General features: G+C 40.2%; 1 protein-coding gene and 1 long non-coding RNA gene across 5 annotated transcripts in view; one reads left to right on the top strand and one right to left on the bottom strand.

The window, feature by feature from the left end:
• Positions 1 to 4,108: 4,108 nt before the first annotated feature.
• Positions 4,109 to 16,173, bottom strand: LOC311166725. Of its 2 annotated transcripts, none has more exons than XR_014617023.1 (5): positions 16,039 to 16,173; positions 7,926 to 8,077; positions 7,048 to 7,171; positions 5,490 to 5,640; positions 4,109 to 4,523 (listed from the first exon to the last, which is right to left on the bottom strand). It is a non-coding gene; the product is annotated as an uncharacterized lncRNA (long non-coding RNA). The 2 variants fall into 2 exon arrangements; XR_014617024.1 differs by having other exon boundaries at positions 7,930 to 8,077; positions 16,039 to 16,172.
• The window catches only part of GBE1 (1,4-alpha-glucan branching enzyme 1), a 139,321-nt gene continuing 128,294 nt past the window's right edge, over positions 15,926 to 26,952 (top strand). For 2 of the 3 annotated variants that reach the window (XM_084226844.1, XM_084226842.1), the window contains exon 1: positions 15,926 to 16,070. In XM_084226844.1, the coding sequence (XP_084082970.1) occupies positions 15,979 to 16,070 (92 nt within the window). In that variant the 5' untranslated portion in view covers positions 15,926 to 15,978. Of the gene's footprint in view, positions 16,071 to 16,645; positions 16,895 to 26,952 lie in introns of those variants that run through there. The other variant, XM_084226843.1, reaches the window with a different exon arrangement.

Genomic DNA, 26,952 nt, shown 5'->3' with positions numbered 1-26,952 from the left:
TCTGTCATAAATGCTCAACAGTTTTTCAACCTATCAGCTTTCAGACATTGTCACAGGATCAGCTTCAATGACTGGGTCAAATTCAGGTGTTGGAAGATGAACACTGTGGGCTCTAATGGTACTTTGTGAATCTGTGGAGGAGTTAAACTACTGTGGTTCAAAAGATTTACTGTTCTATTAATTTTTTGTTGTTGTTGTTTTGGTCACATTTAGAAGCTGATTCAAGAAGATCCTGTGACCTGTACCTAAATCACAACAAATGGTTGCCACCCTTACACACAGACAGCCTTAATTAGCTATTAAAAGTGTGGTCCTGAGTTTCCCTGTTTTGTTTGTTTTTCCAGGCAGGAAGACCTGTTCTGGAGGGGAAACAAATGCAGCCACCATATATTTTTCCTTAGAAATAACTGCCTGTAAGTAAAGCAGATTTTTACATTTAGACACTTAGTAATTTCTATCTAATCCTGCTCCTGCTGCTTCCTCTTATCATATCACGTTGCCTTTTGGAGAGCAGCATGGGCCCCTTGCCCCCTTCCCTTCCCTTGCCTTCTGCCTCCATAGGCTCAGCCACCACTGTGGGAGTTTCACAAGTTCTCCAGGCGGTGCTTTCTAACCCTTGTGTGTAAAGCAAGAGGCAGATAGAAGAGCTGCCCATGTTAAAGACATATTTAGGAACCATTTTGATCCATCATCAGGGAGCAGCTTGAGGTGGACAAAACATGGGGGGGGATGTGAGGAAGGTAAATGCTATTTGACTACACAGCTAAAAAATGATTGTTTGTTTCTGAAGAGGGGTGGGCTTGATAATACCAATCACTTTTTTCTGTGTCTGCAATGCAGAAGTTTCTCTGTGCTAATCTTGGCACTGACATTGAAATTGATGTGTGGCCTTTAGGTAAGTCACTTAATCAATGTGTTTGTAAAATGAGGATAATAACATTTATTTGCCTGCCTGAAATGGATGTAGTAAGGACAGACTGGTTAGTGCTGTGAAATGCTATTTACTAGTAATTGCAAGTATTATTATGCTGTGGACTTCAACCCTTCCTTGACTGGTAATTGAAATAGCTGAAAAACCAAATAAAAGTCTGAAATGTAAAGGTGACAGTGGTTTCAGCTAAGGTGGGGCTGGTTAACCTGCTTCCTTTTCATGAAGCTAATTATTCTTTAACTGAGGCAATATACATCAAAAATGTTTTGAACATGTACCTGCTCTTACTCAGAAATAGAACGAGAGGAAATATTGTGGGATTCATCTTTGAGTCACTGGGTAATGTACCATTGATAATGGGTCAAGGGAGAAGCTGGGTGTAAAACAGAAAAATACGTGTTCAAGCCTCTGTTCTGGGACGCAGGAGCACTCAGGTGTCCTGAGTGCAGGATGAGCAGTGTAGATAAGGACAGAATTAGATACATCATTACCATTTTCAACCCAATTAACATCCCTGCTCTTCAGGATTAAATAAGGTCTGTAACTTGCCTTTTGGTATGGCAAGCTGAAAAAATATAACTCCTAAGGGTGAGAAGAATGAATAATGCGGTAGAGCAGTATGAAGTAGATTAGGAAATGAATTACAGTAAACTGTCTTATCTGTAAGCTGGGCTTTGAGAACTCTCCTGAGGCCTCAGACTGTCCCCTTTATCCCACAGATGTTTCTTTGAGAAGAGAGGAACATAAGATGGCTGCCTGGGGTGGCTAAAGAACCAGGTCCTAAAAAAAAATTTTTTTTTTTTTGCCATATGTAATACTACAAAGAATCATCCTGTTACAAATAATCATGTTAAGTTGATGCAGTAGTTAAAATTAATCTAGGCTAAGGTTTCTCTAACAACTAATAAAGGAGATATTTGATCCCTCCCTATGTTGAGTAAAAGCTAACCAGCAGGGTAAGTGCCACTGACTTGACTAGAACTTGGGGGAATAACTGCTTCAGAAATGTTGCACATATCTCACTTCATCTGCTTAGTATTTTCATGGTGAATTTGCTTGAAATTTATTAAGGGAGCAGGGACTCAGACTGTGATTGGCAATATTGCCAAGAATACATCAAGAGTTATGAAAAAAGAAGCGGCAGAATTATAACTGAGGAATAAGTTTGCCTTTCTCCAGTTTACAGCCTTGCTTTCCAGTTTGAAGTTTTACAATCCAAACTCATGGCAAACCCAGCCAGGGGGCTGCATCTCCAGAGCAGCAGTAAAGAACTCAGTGGTTGCTGAGCGGGGCACCCGTGGCTCTTGGCAGTAGTGCTTGGCATACTGTTGGCAGGATGGCTTGCTGTATGTATTGCAGTGGATAAACTTTCCACCAAGCTACAGAAGGAGAAACATTTTGCCTTCTTCTGTAAAACTGTTCTTGGAGAGATCACAAGTCCCTGCACAGTGGTGTGGTACCCAGAGAGAATTGTCACACAGAGGCAAATCATCCTGTGTTAATAAGGTTAGAAACAGAGACGTGCCTCTTTGGGGCCCATCAGAACCTGCCAGCTGTAGGACACTCAAAGTAGGAAGAATCAGATGTACTGAAAGCCAGACATTAAAGGGACACACTCATGAGAAAGAGATTTATATTCAGAAATAAAGAATCTGGGTTGCTGTAGGCTTCTCAGGTTCAAAGGAGGGTGTCTCAGGGGAGTTCTGCTACAGTAATACGTGGGCAGAGCCCTGTCACTCAGAAAGACTGCAATGAAGAGATTAGGCAGAGGCAAGGTCCAGCAACTGCTCTGATCCCATGGGAGACGGTGCTACTGCATATAAAGGCATTGCTGTCTGACAGTCAGTGAATGCTTAGAAACATTTCTGGGAATATTTAGTCAAATTGAAGAACATGCTCAGTAATTTAATGTTCCTTTTGGGTGTTGATAATCATAGCCTTACAGAAAAATCACTCAAAATGGCATTTGAATAGCCATGTCAAAATGTCTAGCTGTGGCAGTGTGCTAAGTATCCACAGGTAACAGGAATATCATGCAAGCTCAGTTGAAAGAAGATAAAGGCACTCAGTTTTCCAGATATAAATTCTAGTCCCAGATTATCATGGTCCTATGTTCAATTCAAATTCTCTCTAAAAATAAATAGGTGCTGATTTGTTTAGAACAGAAATGTATATTTAAAAAAAATCTTGCTCCATTTCCCATGTTTTTATTTCACTGGACCTAGTTTTAACCAACAAGAAAGTCAGTTTTCATTGATACAGCAGCAAGGTATGTCATTCTGCCAGCCAAGACACATTCACCGTGTCTTGGTAATATGGTAATTAATATGTACATGAGACATTCCATCCACCTTTAATGAGCTATTCTTAACACCAGAAGTACTTCCCAACCCGTGACAGAAGATTTAACCTTACCCTGTAAAACTTAAGAGACAGATCAGAAGTGCTACAAGAAGGGGAATTCCAAGTCATCTCAATTATGTGGCACCACATGAAATAATTATATTTGGTTACCCTTCAGAACGATATGTTCTTGAGGGGTAACTTTTATGTACTGCTCCTTCAAACATGGCTACACTCCGAGTGTGCTGCTTTTGATTTTTAAATAGCTCACACAGCTATAACCCCTGCATGTTATCTCTAATGATGAATGACAGTATTATATTTACAAGCAGATACCACACTCTTTAAAGATTTTTTTTGCCTTAACTATCCTGGTTTACAATGTAAGACAAAAGAAATGAAAGGCTTTGTTGAATCTTCTCTAACATAATGGAAAGTTATCAGAGAAGATTTTATACTTTTTACTAATAGAGATAATACATAATGCAAAAGACTTTTAAAAAAAGAATGAAAAGAATAAAACTAATCAAACCTCCTTCAGTTAATATGCAAAGCACTATGTAAAATATATTAACCTTAAAGGCATAGTGCACCTGATTTAAACTCAGAAAAAAACTTGCTTTCATGTTTCTGAGTATTGAATAGGTTATAAAATTAATTTAATTTAGTACAGCAATACAACAGGACCCACTGCAGCTCCTCAGTATTGAAAAAGGTCTTGATGTTTATGAAAAGCTGAACCCTGATATAAAAATGAAATCATGTGAACAAGCAAGACAGACACCAAAAGCTGAAACACTTCAGTTTATTCTAAAAATGAAAAAAAAAAGGGCAAGACATTTGACTGTCTTAAATTAAATTTGCAAAACATTTCTAGATTTAAGAAAAACAAAGATAAGAGGTGATAGTTTGCCTTTTTTAAAATTAATAGGAATATCTATACTTCATGGAATAGAAAGGAAATTAAGAAAATGGGAAACATATGGCAGTTACTTTTCTGGTTTTGTTTTTACAGTTATAAATAATCAAGCCTTCCTTTCGCAGAAAAGGAATGGCTCCTTGTGCAGTTCCTTGCAAAACCAGGGTAGTATTTTGATGACATTAGCATCTCAGATTTCATAGTGCTGTCCCTTCATCAACATGCAATGACATTGTGGACATGCCATCATGCCTATCTCATCCATCGATATGCTGTTTAATTTTCTTCCATGTTAATTTTAAATTTCTTAGGGATGTCAATGCCACATGACTTACTGTAAAACAAAGGGAAAAAATCAGTGTTACATCAAAAAAGAACTAGACAAGTGAGAGGGAGAAGATAAACATGTTACCATATAAGAAAAGAAACCTAAAGCAAAAACTATTACTTTGGGATTTTAAAAATTTAATAAAGGCAGTATTTACAAAAACAGAACTAGCATGAAAATTCTTAAAACACAAAAAGAAGTATACTGAAGAAGTCAGCTGAAAAACTTTATTTGGAGCAATGTAATACAACTCATATACAGAGCTCTTCACAAGTCTTCATGTACATCTTATTCAGAGCTGCAAGTAACCCAGCAACTTGGACAAAAACATGAAAAAAATCCTAGTATTAATCACTTGTAGTGCTAGAGTGGTTGCAACATACCACAGCAGACATTTTGGTAAGCACAGAGACAAGATGGACACAAGTCCTTCATTTTAAAAATGCAAAGAATGTATATGATATTTTAGAGTGCTAAGAAAATAGTTAGACATAAACAGTTGATCTTGATTTTTCCTCACTTTTATGGTGTCTAATACATGTCCTCGTTCATCAGCCCTTTTAAATGTTAGGCATATCACATGATTCAAGTCAGATTGATATTCACAGTGAGCATCTTTTAATGTTCTGACTGGAATAACAGTTTGTTTGTACAGGAGGTTATGTTCCTTGAGACTCAAGGGTTCCCAAATGACAGCAAAGTAGTCACAGTTTACAGAAATCACATGTATGTACTGAAAACAATCCAGTGAAGATGTGAGTCTGTTTTGAAATGACAATTAATTAAAAGAAAAGGAAATAAAACACAGAAGTAAGAACATAGATTAGTATTTAGTATTTGGCACTTTGCAACACAAATGTCACAAAGAAAATTTTGGTGGATGCAGTTATGTGCTTTTCAGTAAGACACACTAGTAATTTAAAGTAAGAGAAGCTAAAACATCCTATGCAAAATGACATAGCTAAAACTTGCCCTTAAGTCCTGCAGAGGAAGGTTTTGTGTTCTGAGGATGATGTTCCAGATTTAGAGAATGACTCAGCTCCCTTTACAAGTGTTCCTTGTGCACATGTTGAATCAGATGGCAACACAGGAGCTGCTGAGGAGACAGCTGCAGGAGTGCTTAGGTCAAGAATCAACAGACAATTCATTAATTTTAAGAGTAATTCAGTATTTTAACTGTGTGCAGCTGAAACAGCAGAAGGAAGAAACACAACAAATTATTCTAACAGTGTGGACAATTATCTTATGAATGAAGAAACCTCTTTATTTGCACAAGTTAATTCCTTAACCATAGACAGTAAAAGAACCAGATAATGTCAGCCAAGAGACATGTCAGGAGAGGACTCTGTGGTTTATGAGACTAAGCTTTAATGAGGGTAAAGCATGAAAGACTTTTGAAAATATTCCTACTTTATAGTGTACTATTCTTAATAGAGACTATTATTATGGCTACTACTTCACTACTATCAACCTGACTGACCAAAGGCAGTGAACTGTATCACTGATTAAAAAAATGTTAAATTTATAGACGATTGTTATTAAAGCAAAAATATATATCAATAACAAAATATAAATATAATAATGTATATAAAACATATAATATAGCATATAATATATAACAATATATTATTATATACCTATAATAAGGTATACAACAACCTATAACAATATAAATCTGTAATGATAATTTTCCCTGGAACACTGTGGTATGAGTTTCTGTGATAGCACAAAGCAAATGGCAGATGGATTCCAGAGACTCAGAATAACTACAGGTCTGTGTGTTCTCATTTATTCCCATTTCAAATTCACAATTATTCACATTTCAAATTCTTTGAGAAAAAAGAACTGAAATAAAAGAAGACACAAAAATATTTGTAATTTTTACCAGGACATAGCACTTTGAATACTTAAGTATTTCTACAGCATATTTATCAACAGTTGGCTAATGTAAGAGTAGTGCACAATGAGCTAATTTGCTCATGGCCCCAAAAGTCATGGATATAAGGTTTTTCATAAGATCTGTTGGGATTTTAACATAAATTTGGTAAATACTACAAAAGCAGAATAAATTAGAAGAGATATTTGGCTTAAGTTTTTTTATAGTCTATATTAACAAATTACTGAATTGCTGACAGGCTGTAAAACAGGCCTTTGAACAGTATAAACATTCATGATGTCTTCCATTTATAAATGCTTTTCCTGAGAAGTTCAATGACAAATTTGAACTTAACAATGCAATGACCTCCACTTTTATACAGCTCTGCTGACTGTGCACTTCAGCGAAACTACTGTGATTTTGAAAAATCAACCTGTCTCCTGGATTCTCCACGAAGGAATTACAGTTTTATATTGCTGAAACTACTGATTTTAGTACAGTAAATGGTTGAGTGACAGAGGAAAAAAATTGCAGAGGACGGTAGAACTCTGAGACCCCAGGAGTAAAGATATTGCACAATATTCAAAGTAGCTGGGAATAGGTAAGAGGGAAGCAGATGTTGTAAGATTTAAAAATTAAAGCAAACTTACCCAAAGCTGAGGAATTAGAATCCCACAAAGGAAACATCATGTTCTTGTGTAGGCCTCAGGGGCTGATGACTTAAAAAGCAAGTCCCATCTCTTGTCTGCATCAGGAAGACTGCCAAGCTCAGGACTTAGAAGACATTGGAAAGGTGATTAGAACATCAGAAAAGTGAGGCTTTTCTGCATTAATCAGATAAAGTATACTGTTAGAATATTTACTGGGCTAACAGTAAATTCTTATCAGTGTGCATATGGTGTAGCAAAGATGATTTTCAGTGTAACAAACTGTCTGTGAATCCTTCTAGTTGGGCTGCTGAACAACCAAGCCTCTGAAAAAACTTTTGTGGGAGGAAGCCTAAAGTCATCATAGAAGACTGGGAACAAATGCATCAGGTGTGCAGTCCTGTTTTCTGGCAACAATCTCATTTACTATAAAATAAAATAATTTTGGGCAACTCTGGTGCTTCAGGATCACTAACAGTCCAAAGAAGGCAGAGAAACAATAGTTACATAGATTTATGATCTGGCTGTGACTCACTCCAGCCAAACCTTGCCATGGCAAGTAGCAGGTTTTGTGAGGGACAGGGAAACTTTGTTAAAAATCTGAGAGAAAGAGGAGAAAACAGATGGCAGTCAGAGCAAGCTATAGGTGACGACTGAATGGAAGCACCAAATCTGCTTATACTTGCTTTAATAGCCTCTGATCGTAGTATTGTGTGATTGGAGATCTCTGTCCCTTTCTCAGGACCCAGCTGAGTACAGACTGTTTTTATTATGGCTTTACCTGTGAAGGACAAAATCAGGTAGACTGAGAGGGGAATCAAGGAAGGAGAAAACCAAATCCAGCCTCTTACTACCCATGTCCACTCCGCTCCTAGAAATACCTGCCTTCCTCTCCTTTTGTAGAAGAAATGGTCGGGCTGAGGGAATGTCACATTCAGCAGGGACTAAGCCTTGGAGATGCAGATTAGTGCAATGTAGCTGTTCCTGCAGTAGCAACTGCCAGCTGTGAGCAGATATGCAACACTCTAGAAGCCTAAAAAAGAGACACAGAATTGGAAAGATTGTATCATCTGGGGATGGATCGCAAGCCAAAAGAAAGCAGAGACACATTAGGACTAGAAAAAGCTGTCAGTCTCTGTTCAAAATGTATGTGGTAGAGACAAGCAAGCCTTGAATTATGACCAGGGTGTATTTTAAGACTTGCAGTGGGTGTCCTGGACACAGAAATGTATTTAGTTTTAGGGCCTGCACACACTGGAACAGTACAGAAAGAGATGGCAACCCTTATGAGGGAAGAAGTGATCTAGGGGACACTAAATAAGGAAAACAAACAAAAAGTCCATCAGAGTGCATGACTCAGAAGCTATAAAAACTGGTCTTTTTTTGTCAGCATTCACTCTCATATATTCTTCTCTGGTACAAGTGGCAAAAGGGGGATGATGAAGTGAGAAGAGGCAGAAAAGCAGTCCATGCACATATGCAATGGTAGGAAATAGTGTAGTAAGGAAATAGCAAGACCTAGAACAAACACACGTGGAAACAACGCAAGAAAACTGGCAAAATGATCCCGGAATGAGCTGATCACTAACTGAAGACTGGCATAAAGAAAAAAAGCAACTAATTGCTCATGCCCCACCTTTACAGACACCAAGGGGAACCTCCCCACTCAGGGATGCCCTAGCCTCCCGGAGGAACTATGGGACAAGTGGAAAATGAAGAGCCTGAATGCTGCCTGAGAAGATAACATAATGCAGAAAAAAACAAAGAAGTGCATATTCAAGAGATTGGCCACCAATATTGACCATCTTTTGAGTTGAATTAGGTAATGGAAAACAACAACTAGAGAGAATTTTGAGAGATAACAGAAGGCTCAGAGACATCAGAAAGGAAGGGTGTTTGAAACTGAGGAAAACTGAGCCATCAGCACTTCAACTCTTCTAATGTAACTGGGACTGCATTAACTTGGAAAACCAAAATCTACCTATATAATACATGACTGTAATTAATATACTACCAGTGAAGATTGCTATTTGAATTAAAATATAAATATTTAACTGCTCGTTGCAAAAAAAACTGTTATCGAAAAAAGCTATCTAATAATATGAAGTAAATTTTCATACTAACTAGTAATGAAGTAGTTGTTTTATTAGTATGCACTTCAACAAAAGATATTCAGGAAACAGAAATGCAGCTAATAATCCTGTATATCCTCAGAAACTCATACTGAAGGAGGTGCCTGATGCCTGGGTAACTAAGATAACTATTAATTATTAAATATTAAATAATGATTAAATATTTGCTCCTGTTATTTCCCACAGGTAGCACATTTTAAGCAATCCCTTCCAAATCTATTCATACTGGAAGCTGTGTATTACTTAGTTTTCTTTACTGTATAATTTTGTTAAGCTGCATACTCACAAAAGTGAGTCATACCACTTTTCTTTTAACTGAAATGCCATAGCTGATTTTAAAAAGGAGCATGATATAAACCTTTCTAATAAGAGAAAAAGGATCTGACCTAAAGGATTTATCTCTAAGCAAGAAAAAAAACTCTGTGAAGACAGATTAGTTCTTTCTAATCCATGAATATTGATATTCTCAACAAAAATTATATATATTTGTCTTGGATGAAGATTTCTATATTTATAGAAATGTAGAGTTTTGAAATGTAGAGTCTTTATTCTGAGAGGAAAAGGTGAATTGCCAATGCATGCAAAATATCCTATAGAAAATTGTATTGCATACAGTACAATCACCTATGGCAACAGATTACACACCTCTAAGTGAAGCTCTGTATCACTGGGACTGTGAAGGCTGAACCTTCATTTATTGTACTGGGGATATTCTACGACCAAAAATACATAGTTATACTCTCAGACCCTTTTGTGTGCTAAAGCATTTTCTGCATAACAACTATGCATTGGATAAACATATATAGAGATGCATTATTAATGAGGGTATTTGGTATTGGTTTTTTTTCCAAATTTATCCAATATTTTGATAAATGATAGTGTCAAAATATTAATTGGACTAACGACAAGTTCTTATTTCCATATTTGGTGTTTTCTTCTAACTACAGAAAAAATTTGAGAGTAGCATTAAGGATCTGGTCCCTGCCCTATCTTTCTGTTCACTCAACACACTGTCGGTTGCACCTGAGAATCAACCGGGTCAAATGCCACCAACTGCCATTAAAAAGTAAACCAGAACTAATACTGACAAGATCTAAAAGGCTGTCTGTGGAAAGCATTTTGGACTTCTACAAGGACTGCATTTCACATGCACTTTGCACCAGATCTATCTGCTTTTCCTGCGGTGAACTCGGGAGAGACTTGAGTTCATGCATACAACTGAGGTACTGTTCTGCTTTTTGAAATCTAAAATACTTCTATACATACTAATGAATTTATATTGACAGAACTGTCAGAGCATTAGCAGTATGCATCTCCTTTCTTCTCACCTCACTTGACCTCCCGAAGGATTAGATGTGTTACCCTCTGAACGATTATCTGGCAACCTCACTTTCTTTTCTGAGTAAAAGGCCAGGCAGCCTAAATGCTTGTAGTGTTTCAGGACTATGCAACCAAGAAACACCCAAGGTAAGATCATTCCTCAGGGGTTTTAGGAAAGACCTGACAATGAAAAGCAAGAAAACAAAATTGCTGCTGATGCTGTAGGGTTTCATTCTCAGTTCTGAGTGTACTGGATAAAAGGAATACAATATTTGGCAAGTGTTAATAAGTTGCTTGTTTAATAGTAATATATTGTTACAGGAGCTGCTGCAATAATAGCAAGAATGTTCCTTTGGGGCAACTAACCCAGAGAGCTCAAGCTACTTATTTTCTAAGTGCTAGAGATAAACACACATTGGTAAAGCAGAAGTAACAGCTACAAAATATTGTGGTTTGGCATTAAGGAGAGAGTCCAGAATGTTTTATGTTCTTCCTCCAATGCATAAACACATATGCAAACACCAGGAAATTGCAGTAAGTTGTAGAAAGTTGTTACTATTGGCAGTAATTACTTTTGAGAAATATAGAAGGCACGCAACAGACAGAGTATCTACAACACCCAAAAATATTATCAAATTCCTGAAGGTTTTGTGTTTTTTATCTGTGAACTGTTTTACAAATTCTTTCTTGATTTTTTAGTAAGACTCATAGACATTTTCACAACAAATATTGTTCTACATCTGGATGTTTTAAAATTGGTATCGCACTTTGAAGTGTCTTGATTAATGTGTAAACAACTTTGAAAGATATTTACATTTATTTATCATTTATTATACAAAATAAGGACACCAAAGCATAATCACACTGCAATATTGTGAAAACAAGAAGCAGTCATTATTTAGGACTCTCAGATTGTTGGAATGTGTTTTTATTTTGCTCTGAGTGGCAAGCAAAAATGGCATTCCAATCAACTGCGCTTACTGTAATCTTACAGCGCTGAAACTGGCTATTTAGTGTTTCAGATTGTGTATTTGTTTTGATCTTTGAAGATGTGTTGTTATGTAAAGCTCCTGAAACCATGATAGGGCAAAGGAGATACCTTAAAAGTACTATCAATACCCTACACTTCTAATAAACCCCAAATTTAACATTCTGAAACCTCTTAACTAATAGACATACCAACAGATACTTGTTGCAATTTGCTTGTTTGCTGCAATTTTCAAGGACATATGCTTTGTTCTTCACATGTAATCAAACTGTTGAATCCTTGCTGTAATACAGTTTTAATTATGGAACAGTGATGTCGTGTTTGGCAGCAGCTGTGCAACACTGACCATTTCTTTTCTCCTATGTGTCTCACCTTGGCAAATCCAAAGATAGGGATAAGTCTCATGGGATCATAGAATAGCTTGTGTTGGAAGGGACCTTTAAAGGTCACCTACTACAACCACCCTGCAGTGAGCTACAGCTCCATGCCCAATGTTTGACCTCTCTGGGAAGACTACTGAGATAAAGGATAATTATTTTTTAAGGGGGGCATTTGCTTTGGATCTGGATTACAACTGTGCAGTTAATTCCTTATGGATCCTTGAACAAATAACATGGAGAAGCTTGGGTGGCTGATGTGGCAAAATAAGCTAATTTTCCTTTACTCTTTTAACTCCACTTTGTGTTAGGTACTGAATGTGAAGAAACCGGCCCAAAAGTGTGAGGTTGCAATGGGTTGGTACCAATAACATGCTCAGATATCTGAAATGTCTTTAAAGGATAGGGGAGCCTTCAAGAATCTATTCTTCTGGAATACTGAAACACAAATCTTTTTGAACAGCTGTCTCTGTCCACAGGAACACCTTTTCTTGATAGCTGGCCTTATGAGATCCAGCACAGGCACAAGTCACAGGTTGTCAGTTCTTGCTCATGGACTATCTCTCATCTGTAAGTCAAGGGTAGGTGCAGTGGCAATAAAAAATACATCTTCCCACATGCAAACAGATACAGTGGGCCAACCGCACCTAGATGTAAAAAGACTTTCAGAAAAAGGAGTTGGGAGGAGTTCTGCCCAGACTAAAAGGATAACAAGCCTTTAAGTATTGAACTGAACCATACAAAGAACATGCCTTGTGACTTGTCACTTTGAGAGATCAGGAACTCTTCAATGTTGTCAACATAGAGTTAAAAAAATATCCTGCTGCCTTTAGTACCTGCCATCTCTTCTCAGACAGGTTAAACTGTGGGATTGGGTCAATATTTGCTGCTGAGCAGAAGCCTGTACCCCAAAGACAACTCAGACAGGCCTGGAAGCATCTTACAGAGCCAGGCCTGGACCAGGGCCCTGGACTGCTCTAAGCCACTTGGTTTAGAAGAACCTGGAGCTCAGGAATTTGATCTGGAAGAGCCAGTCAAGGTCAGAGACCTCACAGATCCATTCTGGCTGAAATATGAAAATTTCAGCCAGAAATTTTCATCAATTTCAGCCTGAAATTTCATCAATTTCAGCTGAAATTGATGAGGGAGCATCTGAACCAGTGCCCTATTGAATAAAGATTTTTTTCCCTGACTTAGTTCTTATGGTTTATCATCTCTGTCATGTTTTGCAAAGCAAGTGCAATATATTAGTGAATCAAAATGGAGGTGCTGCATGACAGGAGTGGACATTTTTTTCTTCAAAATTTAGGTTTATTTTTGAACTTTGCATATTAAAAGAACATCTAAATTGATTTTATAAATTTATATACAGTTACTGCTCAAGCACCACTCTGCAAAATTTTCAAGTATACATAAACTTAAGCATGAATATCCTTTGAAAGACTACTTTGGAGTAATTTATATACTCCAGCCCCACTGGTAACTGGGTGCCAGACACATGCCTTAGACACCATTCTTATATGATCCACTGCTGTCCCCATAAAAAAGCAGCTATTCCCAACAGTCCTCCTCTTTCTGTTTCTACTGGCAGCAGCAGCTGGCAGCTTTGTATCCATCCCTGACAAATGCACAAAGACACATTCAGCTGTTGGGACAATATTCATTGTCTGAGCTGTCGGTTTTGCCTCCAGGTAGAGGATTAAATGGCACTGTCCTGAGAGCCAACCTCAGCTCATGGTGGGAACACCAGGATCATGGTGTAATCAGTGATCAAAGTAACATATGCCTTAGTATGTTGCAGTTACTTGTGACAGAGCAGGCAGATAAAATCATACCCAAGTTGTAAAATGAAACATGAGTAGATACAAAGGGTATGCATATTCATATTCTGGTTCACAGAGTGTTAAATATATCACTGGGGATTTGTCTGTTATAAGGACAGGGGCTATCTGCAGAATTTAACTTCCTGAAGTTCAAGGTTGCTTGTATATGAGGCTGGATGCTGGGTCATTTCTACTTAAAATGAATGTTACAAAGGGGTCCCTGTCTCCAGGGAAATGCAGGTACCAGCTACATTCCTACACAAATTGCTAATGCTCATTTATAGATGTCTCTCTCGTGTTTATGCTGAAAAGCTAATAACAATGTTGGGAACTTGCTTGGCTTCCTGACAATGAATAAAACCAAAGAACCTCTGCTAAGACTGAAGCACCTGTTTCCAATGCTCATGCACTCAAAGGCTGCAGGAATTGCTCTCCCACCTCCACTTCAACCAGCAGGTGCCCTTTCCAGTACCTGGAACACCTGGAAACCCCAAAGCAGCAGAACATGTAACATCCAACTATTGTAAAAAACCTGATTTCATGACTCTTGATAATAAGCTGGAACTTCTCCTTTTACTCGACCAAGCTATTTAAGTGTGAGAATGAGGAGAATTTGCAGAAGAATACTATGCACACAGTATGAGGAAAGAAGCAAAAAGAAGATGGTAAGAGTGGTTAAACATTGTTTTAGCACAGGCACTGAAATTGCTGCCACGCAGAAAGTTTTGAGAAGCCCGGGTAATTTTAGAAAGTTTTTCAGTCTCCAGTGACTGAAGAAATTATGGCCATTGTGAAAAAAAAATAATCTTGAGCTATCAGAGCAGGATGCGACAAGTTGTTCTGCTACAGCATACATACTGCTTCTTTCAATAATCAAACCAAAACTCCTTGGACCTCCTGTTAGGGCAACTGCTCTAGCAAAATAGTGTGATTATTGCCCCACAGTCTTAGGACAGAATATTTGTTGCACTCCATAAGGAGAAAAAGAACAAAGGTACTTGGACTTTTGCCTGTGTGGTTAGAAACTGCTAGAGGGAAGGAAATACAGTGTAGCTAAGTGTGCATGCACTGTTGATGTAACAAATCATTATGGAAACTTTCACTGTAGCCAGTTTCAGGAGCAGTAATAAATGAACTGTTAGTGTTCATCACACACGGTGCTGTTAGTCATCTGGCAGACAGGGAGGAGAAACAACACTTAAATTCAGAGGAAGCCAAGATAGGGGGATGAGTCTCAAACTGAGGGCAATTTTGGAGATGGTTGTGGGAACGAGTTAAGGTATCTAGAAGCTGAAAAGTTTCTAAACTGCGGCTGAAAAGCATTCAAAAGAGGCCACTAAATAAACTTTCTCACTACCTATCAAAACAAAGCAAAATTGCTGGACCTTAAATAAAAGTGCTCAATGCTGGCCTAGAGGCATGGTCAGGCTGGTGATTAGTTGCCCTGGTATTTGGTGACCTATCCAAAAACAAGGCATGTTGCTGTTAGGTCAAAGACTTCCACAGCATCTACCTATGCTATTCAGCATTTCGAGCTGCATAGGATCAGTTGGACTAATCTTACCACGTTTGGAACTTATGTGTCTGATAAAGCAACATTTTGCTGTACAGACACGGAGTTTTATGAGAACTCAGGGATGTCCCCAGAGTCTTGTTTTGCTGAGCTGTCTGTGAGCACGTCAGCACCCTATCAAACAGTCGAGAAATTTATTCCTGCACTCATGATGATGCCAAATCTGCTTTGGGGGGGTGTTGCTGTTGGCTGGGGTGCGCAGTGGGCTTTATGTTTGTGGGAACACAGAGCTAACCCGGCAGCTGACACGGTGAAAAAGACATCAAAGAACCACTAAGAAAACAAACTGGGGCACTGCCGAGCCACGGCAGGCAGACATCCCCCTCCTGCCGGGCGGGTCGGCTCCCAAAGGCTTTTTTTTTTTTTTTTTTGTCGCAAGTTTTTCTATTTCCTCTGCTGTCACCCCATGCCGTTCGGAGACCGGCGCGTTTCGTACGCCGCCCGCGGCCCCTTCACGTCCCGCGGGCAGGGAGCCGGGGCTGCCGGACCGAGCTCATCGCTGAGGGGAGGCCGGGCCGGGCCGGGCCGGGAGCCGAGCACCCCCGGCATCCCTCCCGCAGCCGCGGAGCCCCGGCCCTCACCGCACCGCGGGCGGGGAGGGGCGGCGGAGGCGGCCCCGGGCGGTGGGCGGGGAGAGGCAGGGGCGCCCGGCCGCCCGCCCGGCCCCCTCCCCGGCTGTATTTAGCGGCGCCGCGGATCACGCGGAGCCCGCGGCGGCGACATGGCCGCCGCCAGCACGGAGCCGCCGAGGCTGAAGCAGCTGCTAGAGCGGGACCCTTACCTGGAGCCCTTCCGGAGCGACTTCCAGCGCAGGTACTGCCGCGCGGAGCGGCCGCCCGCCCGCCTCCGGGGGCGCCGGGCCGGGCGGTGTCCCCTCCCCCGCGCCGCTCTCCCCTCCCCTCGGCCGGGGCGGCTCCGCTTCCCTTCCGGCGGAGGCGCCGCCACCGCGGGCGGAGCCGCGGCCGGGGCTCGGCGAGGCCTCCCGGGCTGGAGCGCTGCAGGGAGGCCTGGCCCGCGGACATCCCCGCCGGCCTGGCGGGGCCGGGCCGTCCCGTTCGGAGCCGGCGCTCCCCGGGCGGCAGCGCTGCGCCCGCGGGCCCTCCCGAGAGCGGCGGAGCGGGGCGGCGCCCGGGCCAGCCGGGCCCGTGGGGCGCAGCCGGGGACAGCTTGCGAGAATCACAGAATCACAGAGTCACAGAAGGGTCGGGGTTGGAAGGGACTTAAAGATCGTCTGGTTCCAGCCGTCCTGTCGTGTGCAGAGACACTCTCTACTTGTTCCGGTTGCTTAGAGCTGCATCCAGCCTGGGTTTGAACTCTTCCAGGGATGGGACAACCACAACTTCACTGGTTAACCTGTTCCTCACCTGTGCCTCACTACCCTTACAATAAAGAAGTTTTTCCTAATATCTAATCTGAACCTACTCCTAGCATGAACCTGTCTCCCCTTGACCTGTCACTGCATGTAAATAGTCTAGCCCCATCTTTCCTGTAAGCTCCCTTCAGGTGCTGTAAGGCTGCCATTAGGTCACCCCTAAGCCTTTTCTTTCACTGGCTGCATAATCCCACTTCTCTCAGCCTTTTCTCATGGGAGAAATGCTTCATCAGCTTGGTGGCCTCCTCTGGACTCGCTCCAAAAGGTCAGTGCCCTCCCTGTGTTGGGGATCCCAGAGCTGGATGCAGTCAGGATGTGAGGGTGATGCACTGAGCTACTATCACTAACAAAAGAGTTTAGCTGCTGTAATCTGTAAATAAATTGCTCCTGAATCTCATCTTTCCAGAGAGTTTTCCTGCAGGCGCATGTTTTGAAGTGTCCCTGAACTGCCAGCTCAGCTATTCGGCTGACCTGCAATGCATGAAGTAGCAGAGTGTGCATTAGGTTGGTGCCAGGGCCTGGGTCTGAGCATCCCTTTTTTTGTGCCTCTCGCTGGGATCTGTGACACCAACCCTCTGTCCAGGGCCTGGGTGAGAGCTTGCTAGTAGCAGCCTGGGCAAGAGGAGGCCTGCATCCTGCAGAGCCAGGCTGCTGGCCTGGAAAAGCTGCTGAAACCTCACCCGCTGATTGAACGCAGTCATTGGGAGCTTTTATATTGCTCATTTATGTTGTGTTTCACTAGTGGTCCTCTGGCAATCAGAATAATTGTAGTACTGACTAATGCCCTGTGTCCCAAAAGTCTGGAAAAGTCTCTGTGTGAGGGATGTAAGAAGGAATGTAATTTTTTTTATTTTTTAGTATTTGGCTTTTTTTTTTTTTTTTTCTGTTCCTATATTCTACATGGTTTAACATTACCAGGCGTCCTGTTGGGTTCTGGTATTGTATAGTGGTAAGTCTGGATCTTGTAAAATAGGATTAAGGATTGAGTAAACTAATAGGCTGACTTGCAGAGCCTTTTCTCAAACTAATCTCTTAATGACAGAACAGCTGAGAGTTTTATACAGTGGTTCCTGACAAGCTCCAGGCCATACATGTTGTGCTGTAACACACCTAAAAATTTTTTCAGTGGGGAGCCAGGCTGTAGGAATTAATAAATGGGCAGATCTGGCTCCTAATAAAAGTATTCATTAAAACATTTGGGCTCCCTGAATGTGCCTGGCATCAAAACAGTCATATTGTGGGTAGTGGTGTTTGTGTTTCTGAGGATGGTATGACTGTACTGAGTACATTGAGTTTGCAAAACTTTTCTGTCCTTCTCAGGTTTTTGCATCTGGAGCATAGAACTTCAGATGGTCCTGCTCTATCTTGTCACTTTCTAGCTTCTGAACCCCCTTGCTCGTCACTTGCTGGTCACTTGCTGTAGAATTACCCTGGAAACATGTATCCTGGTAATTAATTTAAAAGAATAAAGGAAAACTTTTGTGGCAATCTGTGATAAACTGGATGATTTATTCTAAGCCCAGAGAAGCAGCACATCCTGTGGATGGTGGAGAGTGCCAGGGAGGGGAAGTTATAAGCACAGGGAAATGCCAGTTAGTGTGTGCATGCAATGCTCATTGTGGTTTCTATGAATTGTGATTCAGCCTGTATTTAATGACTTTGGGTGTGTTTTGTCAAGAGTGCCTAGGAGGAAGGAGTTTCGCAGCCTAACTGCTGTATGTGAAGAGCTAGTCCTTTAGGGCCTCCAGTATATGGGACTTCCTTACTTTATGTCCAGTTCTTTGCTGAGGGAGGTGGTGAACAGCCCTGCACAACCGTGAGCACGGCGTCAGAAATCCTTAGCAGTGTAGAACTATGTGATCTTTGTTCCAGGCTGAAGGATCCTGATGCATTTAACTGGTGGTTGTATGACCCATGACTGTGGTATGGGACTCGTTAAATAACTCAGTGGATCTGGTTTTCTGCACCATAGTGGTGCAGGAAAAGGCTGTGATGAAGCTGCAAGGAATATGTGCTATTAAGCAAACCTGTGTGTTAAGAGTTGATTGTTAGTCAGCTGCTTGCCATGGCCTCATCATAGGTAGGACAGAAGGAATAAATTAGCAATTAATTTAGTTTTGTAGAGTAGGAAAACTGGGTAGAAATGATTGCTACTCAACTGCTGAGCCAGTTACAATCTGTTCATTATTCCTTCTGTTACTGTTGACTTATTTTCTCTAACTTTGCTGTGGATACCCCTGCCCAGTGACATATTTTTTTGGCACTTGAATAGTTTAGACAGAAAAAGTACATGCAGTCTCTCAGTTCAGATGGTCGAGTTTTTCCTGATAAAGGGAATGGCAGGCAGATTTGATGCCTGGCACCCTGTAGCACTAGAAGTATTTTACTTGGCTTAGGAAGCTTTGGGGAAGAAATAGAAGTGAAAGAGACTTTATCAAATACAATATACATTAATGCATTTCCTGTAGTAGTCTGAATCTTTTCTTAGAGTTTGCAAAGATACTGACCTTACTTAATATTAAACCAAATCATCATGGAGGCATGAAATTTTACAGCTTATAGTTATCATAATTTGTATTGCCTAAAGAAACAAAAATTGGGGCTTTTGACAGAGGATTAAGGATACTTGAGAAACAAAGTTTCTAAACATGTGTTGGTGGACATCCTTATGTTATGCCTTGTGCAGTAAGATGTGAAACAGTCCTCCCTTTGTCTTGCTCAGTAAAAGTTCTTTTGTAGAAGCGATGAGAAATAAAAGACTTGGGGTTTAATCTTGCCAGTGACATCAGCAAGTTGCTGAGTTGCCCTTTGGGCTTCAGTCTATCTGCTCCCTTATCTGTGGCAGGGTATTAGCATGGCCAGGTGATTGTTAGCTGAGAACTTTGTAGCTGTGTATCCATGACTGTCAGTGGCTGCACAGGTGACTTGGTTATTCTCACACTCAAAGACCAACCATTTCTGCTGTTGGACTGGGCTGCTCAGGGCCTTGCTGGGTTGGGTCTCTCAGAATGTGTTTCCTCAGCCTCCTTGGGCAGCCTCTCCCTGTGTTTGGCAACCCAAATTGTGGAAATTTCTTTTTAATACTATAACCTCATGCAACCTTGTTGCTTCTGGTCTGCTTTTCCTGTTTCCCTTGGAGTGCAGCCTAGCTCATTATTTTCTTTAGGTACTCTCAGCTGCTGTACCTGTGGATAGCTAAAAACTGAGTGGATATGAGCAGCCCATGCCACCTCAAGTTAGCTTTCGCACATCTGTTCTGAGGAAACCCATCTCTCAGACCCTGTGTGCCATAGGTGGGCAGACCAGAAAACACAAGGCTGTCTTCTGGAGAGGCTGTAGTGTGTTCCTGCTCGTCTATGCCTTGAGCAAGTGCAGGCCTCTCTTGCTGGGGGTCACACCTGCCTCTCCTGCCCTGTGCTGTGCTCTTTCACCCACAGGGTGGTGACCACGTATGCCCAGCAGTGTAGCTAATACTGAGATCTTTGTGCATTCTTTTGTTTTTCATTTCTGTTGGAGGGAGTGGTTTGCTGAAGGACAGACAGGCTTTAGTCACATCAGACTGGATTCTTCAGTGTAATATGATTATCCTGATTCACCTTGAGAATTGCCAGATCCATGATGAAATGAATTGTGATGTTGCCTCAAGTTCTGAAAATGTTCTCTTGATTTCAAGGACTGTGTCCTTTACCTCTTGCAAAGTGTAACTTTGTGCTTTAGACAACTGACTGTTTTCCCTCTCTTTCATAAAGCCTCGAGAAATGCTGAATGAGTACTTTGATAGGAACAAAGGATTTCTGTAGAGAAGTAATGCCTAAAATGTGATGGTGGGACCTAGTAATGCCCTAAGCATGGAGGATGGACTGACATAGTTAAATGAGTGACTAGGAGGAAGAAAGACTTCTGGTCACGTTCCCTTTTCAATACTTTGTCTTTTCTGGGCATGTTGCAAATGGTGTTTGTGGGGAAAGTACCATTCTGTAATTATTTTTTTCTTTTGATGAATGCCTGAATCTGATCCTGAGTCAAGATGCCTGAGTCAAGAAAAGAGTATCTTCTTTGGGATGAAGGGAGATCAGTGTCTGTATAATGAACTGCTCAGCCTTGACCAAAATATACATTCTTCAAATCTCTAAATAAGAATTTACTTAAAAAAAAGCAAACAAAAAAAAAATCCCCAAGTTATAGTGTTTGTGTAGGGTATTGCTGTGCTACATTGTTTGACCATCTGTGATATGTTTGCCCACAAGTATTTTGTTAAGTCTCAAGTGTTATTTAGACTAAAGACTTGGTATAATTTAGTATGTATTTTTAGTCCTTTACCTCTTAGAGCATAATTGGTTCAATTAAAACCATTAATGCCTGTGGTGTAATTGCATTTTATGGAATTACAAACTGGTGTTAGAAAGTACTGCCTATTAGAAATTTCTGTTATAACAGAGTGAATGGCTTATTATATTTTACCAGACCATGCAGCTGCCTCTGTAACCTACTGATTATGTACCCTTTGGCGAAAGCTTTTTTTTGAGTAGTTCAATTTATAGAATAAATAAGAAAACTGATACCCATGCATAGCTTCAGTCTTTGTCTTCAAAAAACATTAGTTTGTTGAGCTAGATAAAGTGCTGCTGAAAGTGCTTGGCCATATGAATGGGTTGAGGGGGAGGAGTTCCATTACTTCTGTACTGGTCGAGCTGGGAGCATGTACTCAGTGGCTTTTGTAGCAGTATCAGTTACCAAGATGTCCTGTCACTTGGCTCATAGCTTTCTCCTAGTGTTCTTAGATCCCTCCATTCTTACAAATGGGAAATACCACTCTTCCATTTTTATGTCCCATTTTTTATCTGGTTAATGTCAGTTTAATGCTGCTTTCTGTTTCTGTCTTTTTAAATTGTTTTTGAAGAGGAACAGTGGGGGCTACCTGACTGAGGTATTGAAAATGAGGAGGTGTCAAGTGCATGTGATAGGGCTGAGTAGGAAGGCAGCTGTTGGGGTCTAACAAGTTTGGGAATGGCAGTTGAAGGGTGACTAAGCTAGAATCCTATTTTTAGATGAAGATGGAAAGGGGAGAAGGACTGGAGTATGATCTGTCACGGAATTAACACAATATTATGTATCATCAAGAAAACTGTGTTTTCCTTTTCCATTTTGTCTCATACAGACTGTTGTATTGGGTGGGCAGAACTAAATGTTCATGAAAAAACATGTCATGTATGGCTGCATTTTTGTTGGTTTTAGTGTCATCCCATTAGTTGAGTAGACTTTGTTGATTCTAGAACCCTGCCAATTTAATGGAATATATCCTTCTGCATTGTTGTAGTCTCTAGCTCATGTGCATTTGGATTGCTAACCATGACAAGCACAGTTGACAATCTCACTGATGACCTTAATTTTTAAGTGTCTGAGGAACTACTTACCTGGGCCACTGTACATCTAGCATATGTGTGTCTGGTGTAGCCCTTGTCAAAAGATTCAAGTTGGGATTGTGTTAATAGCTGCCAGATTTATAAAAAGGCAGGGAAATACTTATGTATTGCTTTTTGTTAGCAGACCAGTTGCCTCTGTATTAAAATTAAAACTTGGTGTTCTCTGAAAAAATTAATTGAGGCCCTCTCAGCTCTGCTATGCAGTGTTAGCTTATCTGAGCATGTTGGATTGACTCTGAGAACTTGCCTGGAATTCCAGAATAATTTATTACATGACCAGGAATCAGATTACTGTTTCACTGTAATAGTGAGGAAAAGCTTTGTCTTGTTGAATACTTTGAATTCAAGTATTTATGCATGTTTCTTCACTACTTCAAAGATGTAAAGAACACATTCTTATGGAGGACTGTCTTAAATTGACATCCTAGCTCATGAAGACACTTTTATCCCCCTGATCAATTTCAATATTTATATGTAGACACTTCTCTTTCAGGCTCCCTGTTACCTTTTGTTTACTCCCAGTATCTAATCCTAGCTGTTCCCTTATTTTCTGCCTTCCACAAAAGATTGCTCCTTTTGGCTTGTTCAATGTCAGAGATCTAAAACCGCTCACTCAGGCTTCCGCTTCCTTTGTACTTTCTGAAACTGTTTCATACGGTTATTCATCAGGTTTAAAAGAAAATAATGTCTTGAGGCAAAGTGTCTAGTGCAACAAGATCAGGTCTTTGTGTTTAAAATGTTAAAAACATAAGTTTTTTCCTGGAAAAAGAATATTCAGCAAAAAAAAAAGTTTCTACCTAGAGTATGGCTGCCTCTTCCCCAAGTATCTGACAGTTTGATGTTCTTACAGCACCTCACGTTAAGAAACTGAAGGCCAGTTGTTAGAGATGAGCCCTGTTGATTCTACAAAGAGTACGCCTCCAAGATGCTGCTCTTGGAAGCACCTAATTAGCGAATATTATCTGGGCATTATTTAAAATTAAAATTTAGTATAGGCTCTTGGTAAAATATATCTCTGAAGACCTGACAAAGGACCCATCTCAATTAGTTCTATTATGTGAACATGTTTAAAAAAATTGCTCCATGAATCTGAGAAATTCTAAGGCTTAACTTATATTCTCTTGGTATACTTAACAAAAAAATCTTGCTGACAGTTTTAGTCAGTAAGCTGTGATTCCATTGACTGGTATTACCTGCAGGTAGAGGTAGCTTTAATTCTTTCTGACACCCTCTTTTTCTCTTTGAAGCTGTTGTTCTGGCATAGGATAATTTGCTTCCTTTGAATCCTTGCTGTCCTGGTGTGTTGCTTTTCCTCTGTCAGTTCTAAGCATGTCTGCCCTTGTGCTTAGTGATGGAGAGGGAAAATATTTTCGAAGTTGATCATGAAGTTCTGATAACGGTGGGCCTACATTCTCCAGAGAAGGAATGCCATTGCTAAAAGGTTATGCCAAGTTCAGAAAGATGTAGCCCAGATGTACAAAAGGAGTGATGCTCAGTCACACAAAATTAACTGAGATGTGCTAGTTTCCATAATTTATGGAATAGAATATGTGAGTTTTAGCCCCTGTTGCCTGAACTGGTGTTGTGTTTATTGAATGAATTTGTCTTTCACAGTCTCTATAGTGAGGTTTGGATCTGGATTCTCCCAGTTACAAGTGGTTTAAGTATGATATGACAAAGGAAGTATGCTGTCTTTTATGGTAGGAATAGAACTGTGGAGGAATTCTGCTGAAGTATTACATTAGGAGAGTAAGGAACTTCAAGCTTATCATTATTTCTTCTTTAATTTCTTCCTCAAAACCAAACCCTAACTTTTCAGTCAAGAAAAGCTTCTGGAAGTGTGGGTAAGTTGGCATATGTAAACAAGTGGCATGGATCTTGAAGGGTGCTTGCCAATCTGTGTCATTGTAGGATAATTACTTCTCTATTTCTGGGCATTGGTTACAGTGTGATCTTCATTTGCTCTTATCCTTCTCTTCAAGAGGGAGCTGCTAGAGAAGGTTCTTTAGGAGACATTGCCTTGGGGCAAGTGAAAAATAAACTTTGTGCTGATCACAGATGTAGGTAGTAGCTAGGCAGTTCATGACAGTTAGTTTGGGGACTTTTTTTTTTTTGAGAAAACAGTATATTAGATGGTGGCTAAACTGTGCCAACTGTGTGTGGGTCAGACTTCTGGCTTGAGGGCACTCTCTTTTTCCTAATGTGTCCCTGAGAGGCAGGCTACATTTATGTACCTCCGGGCATTCCCATAGTCACATGGGAATGCATTGTCATCATCAGATCCAAGTTTTTGGTTGTGTAAGCATTTGATAAGATGATTCAGACGAAAGGCAGGAGGGCCAGGGGGAATTGTCTGAAAGACTCTTATTAAAATCATGCTGAGTTACTGTGTGTTGTAAATGAAAGCATGCTGCACTACCACAACTGTTTGGAAATTGCCCATCTAGAATGTATTCACTGCATGAACATAAGAGTCAGCAGCTCATTTTAGCAGCTTTAGGCTTTAGGGGGCATCCTGATTGTACTGTACCTGCTATCCCAGCAAAAAAAAAAAAAGTTTAATAAAGTCTGTCTTATGTGTCAGGCTTAAGCAAGTTAACATTATTATTTGGCACCTGTTAATAGTTAATAGGTAAAATTGTTTAATACCTATTGTGGGCTATATCCCCAGTATAAATGTTCCTGGTATGATAGGGATTGGTAAGCTGTGAGCTTAGCATCATGGATGCTTTCCAGTCTAAGAAAATTAATTCCATTTCCATCATAAGAAATTCTGACTCTTTGATCACTTTCAGCAAGGTTTAATTTGACCTGAATAAACACTTCTTTCTTGAAAATGCTACTCCTTTAGGAAATTGTCGAAGCTTTACAGAAACAGGGAGTTTGGAATGCTGCTTTGGTTGCCGGCTTTTTTGAGGAAATTTGGGCAGCATGTAAATACTTGTATAATAGGTTTATATTGTTACACAAACAGTAGTGATGACTCCATAGAAGCATTTGTGACACAGCAGATGTGGTGGTTTGGGACAGGAGCTGGTACAGGGGCTTTCCAGAACTAAGAGCTGAAATCTATCTTTTTGAGACGTAGAAATTAGAGAACAATCTTATACTTGGTACATCGATGTAAGACTTAAGGCAAATAAATACTTTGTATTAGTTCTCAAATCCTTTCTCAGCCTTTTGATGGTATTTGTCATCTTGTGTTACCTCCTGTGTCCTACCCTTCTGCAGTTGTCCTCCCTCCCTGAAAACCTTTGACATCCCTAAGAGAAATACCAAAGGAATGAGGAAAAATCCCTCCTTGGTAAGGAAGTAAGGAGCAGAGCTGAAAAAAGACAAGCTTTACAACTTCAGGGGCTGTTTAGACTACAGCTTCTTTTGAGAATGTTAAAGCAGTGGAGGGCAAGGTAAAGCTTCTGCATGCTGAATGAGCCAAGTAATTTAAATCTACTTTCTGAACAACGAAATACGGTCTCTCAGTTGAAGTCCCAAGCTTTAACTTAATCTTTGGAAAGCTCATGGATCATCATATCTTTCAAGTTGAATAAATGGATATTGTTTTTAGTGAAATATTTCATTTCTGGGAAGTAAACAGTACGTGTCTAGTTCTGCCAATGTCATGGCCTCTCTGAACATGTGTGTGAGGTTTTTCCCAGTGAAACATAGCCTGTTGGAAAAGGTTTTTCATTTCCCTTTCAGTAGGGCTCAGATGTCTTCTGTACATTTTTATTGTCACTTAAAGAGGAAGTTATTTAGAAAAATACAGCTTAAAAAAAAGATCATTGTCAGAATGTCATTAAATCTTTCGTCTTGCAAATAATGTGGTGGCTGTACTATTGTCTTCCTTTGGTCCAGCATTTATGAGGCTTAATTAACTGTGTCATTTTGCCCATGTTCTTTTTAGTTAGGGTGCTCTTTGTGCTTCTGTTTTTCTTCAGCTCTTGACTACTTTCTTGGTGCTGATTATCAATTGTTTTGAGCAACTACAGGTGCTTTTGGTTTACTGCACCGTAGTAGCATGAGTAGAAAAATAATCTCCTCATTGGCAAGCCCCAAAGTGGTGGGAGAGAGGCTGCAGCAAAGCGTAGCATTTGGGTTACACACTTGGGTCTGTGTCCGTTGTCTAAGCAGCTTTTCTCCTTTCTTGGAGAAAGCAAATCCAAGGAGGTGTTGCTGCCTGCTTTGTCAGGCAGTGAGGGGGAAAGTCTAAAGTGATAAAGGGATTAAAAAGGTCAGTTGAGGCAGGAGCTTGGTACTGGTAAGAGTATCAAAAAGGTCTGTGTTTTAACTCTTTCCTCCCTGCCCTGCCTCCACATGTAACCTCCAAACCCAAACCCCCACTGCTAAAAATGGGGAGTAATTGGATCCCTAAAGATGTGTTTAGTTGGTGCAAAATTGAAGGTAGTTGTAGCTTAGCTTTTAGTGATGTAAAGCTTATTTTGAGTGTGAATGCTAGTTTTTCTTTTGTTTGCTGTACAGCCTTTTATGTAATTTCCCCAAAGACCATAAAAATATCTTTATAAATTGCACTTTATGTGTGTAATGCATAAGTTTATATAGACACAGCTTTTTTTGAGGAGTTTTAGCTGGTCTGTGTAATTTCAGCCTCCTCTAGAGTTCATTAGCAAGTTTAGCTATGGTTTATAGAATTCATAGACTTAATCTATGGCTTATTTGTTTCAAAATTTATACTAAGAGTTCCTTAATACCTGATTTCATAAACATCTGAAAGGTTTTTCCAAAATATTGCTGCTTTGTTTTAATTCTATTTACAACAAATGGAAAGTATTTAAGGAAAAAAATCAGACTTGTAACAGTTTTTTCTTTAAATAGCAGATTACTGTTAAAAAATCTGCTTGCTATTGCAGTGTAATTTGAATATGATTACAGTGATTAGTTC

The sequence above is a fragment of the Fringilla coelebs genome (genome assembly GCF_963513975.1).
Source record: "Fringilla coelebs genome assembly, chromosome: 2".
In the NCBI taxonomy this organism is placed as follows: Eukaryota; Metazoa; Chordata; class Aves; order Passeriformes; family Fringillidae; genus Fringilla; species Fringilla coelebs.
Note: the sequence above shows the minus strand (reverse complement) of the source record. Positions and strands in the feature narration are given on the sequence as shown.